The sequence below is a fragment of the Erinaceus europaeus genome, chromosome 17, assembly GCF_950295315.1.
Source record: "Erinaceus europaeus chromosome 17, mEriEur2.1, whole genome shotgun sequence".
Classification (NCBI taxonomy): Eukaryota; Metazoa; Chordata; class Mammalia; order Eulipotyphla; family Erinaceidae; genus Erinaceus; species Erinaceus europaeus.
In genome coordinates this window covers 13692508-13694728 of record NC_080178.1, presented here as the reverse complement: position 1 = coordinate 13694728, position 2221 = coordinate 13692508, and the positions used below count along the sequence as shown (strand labels likewise).

The following is a 2221-nucleotide window of genomic DNA, read 5'->3' as shown; positions in this document are numbered from 1 at the left end:
GTGCTACAGGTATCTTTCTTTTTCTCTCCCTCCCTATCTCCCTTTTCATTTAAGTTTTTCTCTGTTACTGTTCAGTAAATAAATAAATAAAATAAAAATATAACATGCAATTATAAATAGTAATATCAATATATGACCAAGATTATTATGTGTGTATGCATACAAGATTTAGCATTTTAGTCCTGTGAATGAGAACTCAGCAATTTATGTCCAAGTAGTATCATGCTAGTTGGATACAGAATGATCTGTTTTGGGTTAAATGCAGGTGGCACCAAGTGCAATGACCAGACTAAGGATCACGGTTCGAGCCCCCAGCTCCCCACCTGCAGGGGAGTTGCTTCATAAGCGGTGAAGCAGGTCTGCAGGTGTCTATCTTTCTCTCCCCCTCTCTTGTCTTCACCTCCTCTCTCCATTTCTCTCTGTCCTATCCAACAATGACGACAACAATAACTACAACAATAAAACAACAAGGGCAACAAAAGGGAATAAATATTTTTAAAAAAAAGAATGATCTGTTCCTTATTCTCAAGGATTATTTCTTACTCTGAGGCTTAGCTAATTCCTAGATTTCCAGAATTTCTGTTTTATCACTTGTAATAAGGGTGTCATAGAAGTTTTGTGAGCTAGCTTGGCTGATGGCACAAATAGAATAGGTTATTAAGCATCTAGTGAGTGACGATTGGCTATATCAGTCCAAACAGTCTGTGTGCTGGTCAGAAGTTAAGTGTAAAAAACACTTGCTTATCGATCAATAAGCAGGTGTTAAAAAAAAACTACGTCTATAATTCTTTGTTTTGTAACAGGACTCTTCTTTGAGATTTGTCTTCTTCCAGTGACATCCATGGCCAGCATAAATAATGTGACTGAGCTAATTTTCACTGGCCTTTTCCAAGATCCAGAGGTGCAGAGGGTATGTTTTGTGGTGTTCCTGCCTGTGTACCTGGCCACAGTGGTGGGCAATGGTCTCATTGTTCTGACAGTCAACCTCAGTAAGAGTCTGAATTCCCCCATGTACTTCTTCCTGAGCTACCTGTCCCTGGTGGAGATCGGTTACTCCTCTACTGTTGTCCCTAAATTCACCACTGACTTGCTAGCTCGAATCAAAACCATCTCTCTGGAGGGCTGTCTGACTCAGATCTTCTTCTTCCACTTCTTTGGGGTCACTGAAATCCTTTTGCTTGTGGTGATGGCCTATGACCGCTACGTGGCCATCTGCAAACCTCTTCATTACATGACCATCATAAGCCGTCAGCTGTGTCATGTACTGGTGGCTACTTCCTGGCTTGGGGGCTTTCTTCACTCCATAATTCAAATTTTCATCACCATCCGGTTGCCTTTCTGTGGACCCAATGTGATTGATCACTACTTCTGTGACCTTCAGCCATTATTCACGCTTGCCTGCACTGACACCACTGTGGAGGGTGTTCTTGTGCTGGTCAACAGTGGCTTAATTGCTCTGTGTTCCTTCCTCGTCTTGGTGTCCTCCTACGTTGTCATCTTGGTCAATCTGAGGAACCATTCTGCAGAGGGGAGGCGCAGAGCCCTCTCCACCTGCGCCTCTCACGTCACGGTGGTGCTCTTGTTCTTTGGACCCGCCATCTTCCTCTACCTGCGGCCCTCCTCCACCTTCACTGAGGACAAGCTGGTGGCTGTGTTCTATACAGTCATCACCCCCATGCTGAACCCCATCATCTACACACTCAGAAATGCTGAGGTGAAAATCGCCATGAGGAAGTTGTGGGGCAGGAAGAACCGAGGGATAGAGTGATAAAAATGTATGTCTGATTATTACCTGTTTTCAAACTGGATGTTGATTTTGGTAGGACATCCAAGAATGACAGAAACAAACGTCCAGGCTCAATATTAAGGCAGCTATACTCTCTTTAGTAACCAAGGGCTCCCTGGTGACCTGGTATAATGTCTTCAAGGATGAAGGCCATATTAGTTCCACGGTAACCAACAGAATCATAGATTTAGGTAATGTTAATGACTAAACTACAGATGCAAAGGAGAACAATTTGACCAAGGTTTTGTAGTTCAGGTGGCTACTTGCAACATCTCCCCCCTTCGTTTTCCATTTTCCCTACTTTCCTGCCTCTTTTCTTCTTCCCTTTCTTTTTCTCTTTCTTGCTCTCCTGGTTTTGCAACCTCCCCAATGAGAACAACCTTAATTTTGTTAAAACAGAGAAGCAAACAGAGGAATGATCAGAAGCTACCAATC

At 43.1% G+C, this 2221-nt stretch overlaps 1 protein-coding gene across 1 annotated transcript; it reads left to right on the top strand.

The window, feature by feature from the left end:
• The first annotated feature begins 838 nt into the window (after positions 1-838).
• LOC103109913 (olfactory receptor 4B1) lies at positions 839-1768 on the top strand. The gene has a single exon (XM_007519030.2). The coding sequence runs from the start codon at positions 842-844 to the stop codon at positions 1766-1768; it is 927 nt and encodes a 308-aa protein (XP_007519092.1). The 5' UTR covers positions 839-841.
• The last annotated feature ends 453 nt before the right edge of the window (positions 1769-2221 follow it).

What these genes read in the sequence shown, in the direction of transcription:
- LOC103109913 (XM_007519030.2), top strand. Translation starts at nt 842, where the DNA reads ATGGCCAGCATAAATAATGTGACTGAGCTAATTTTCACTGGCCTTTTC.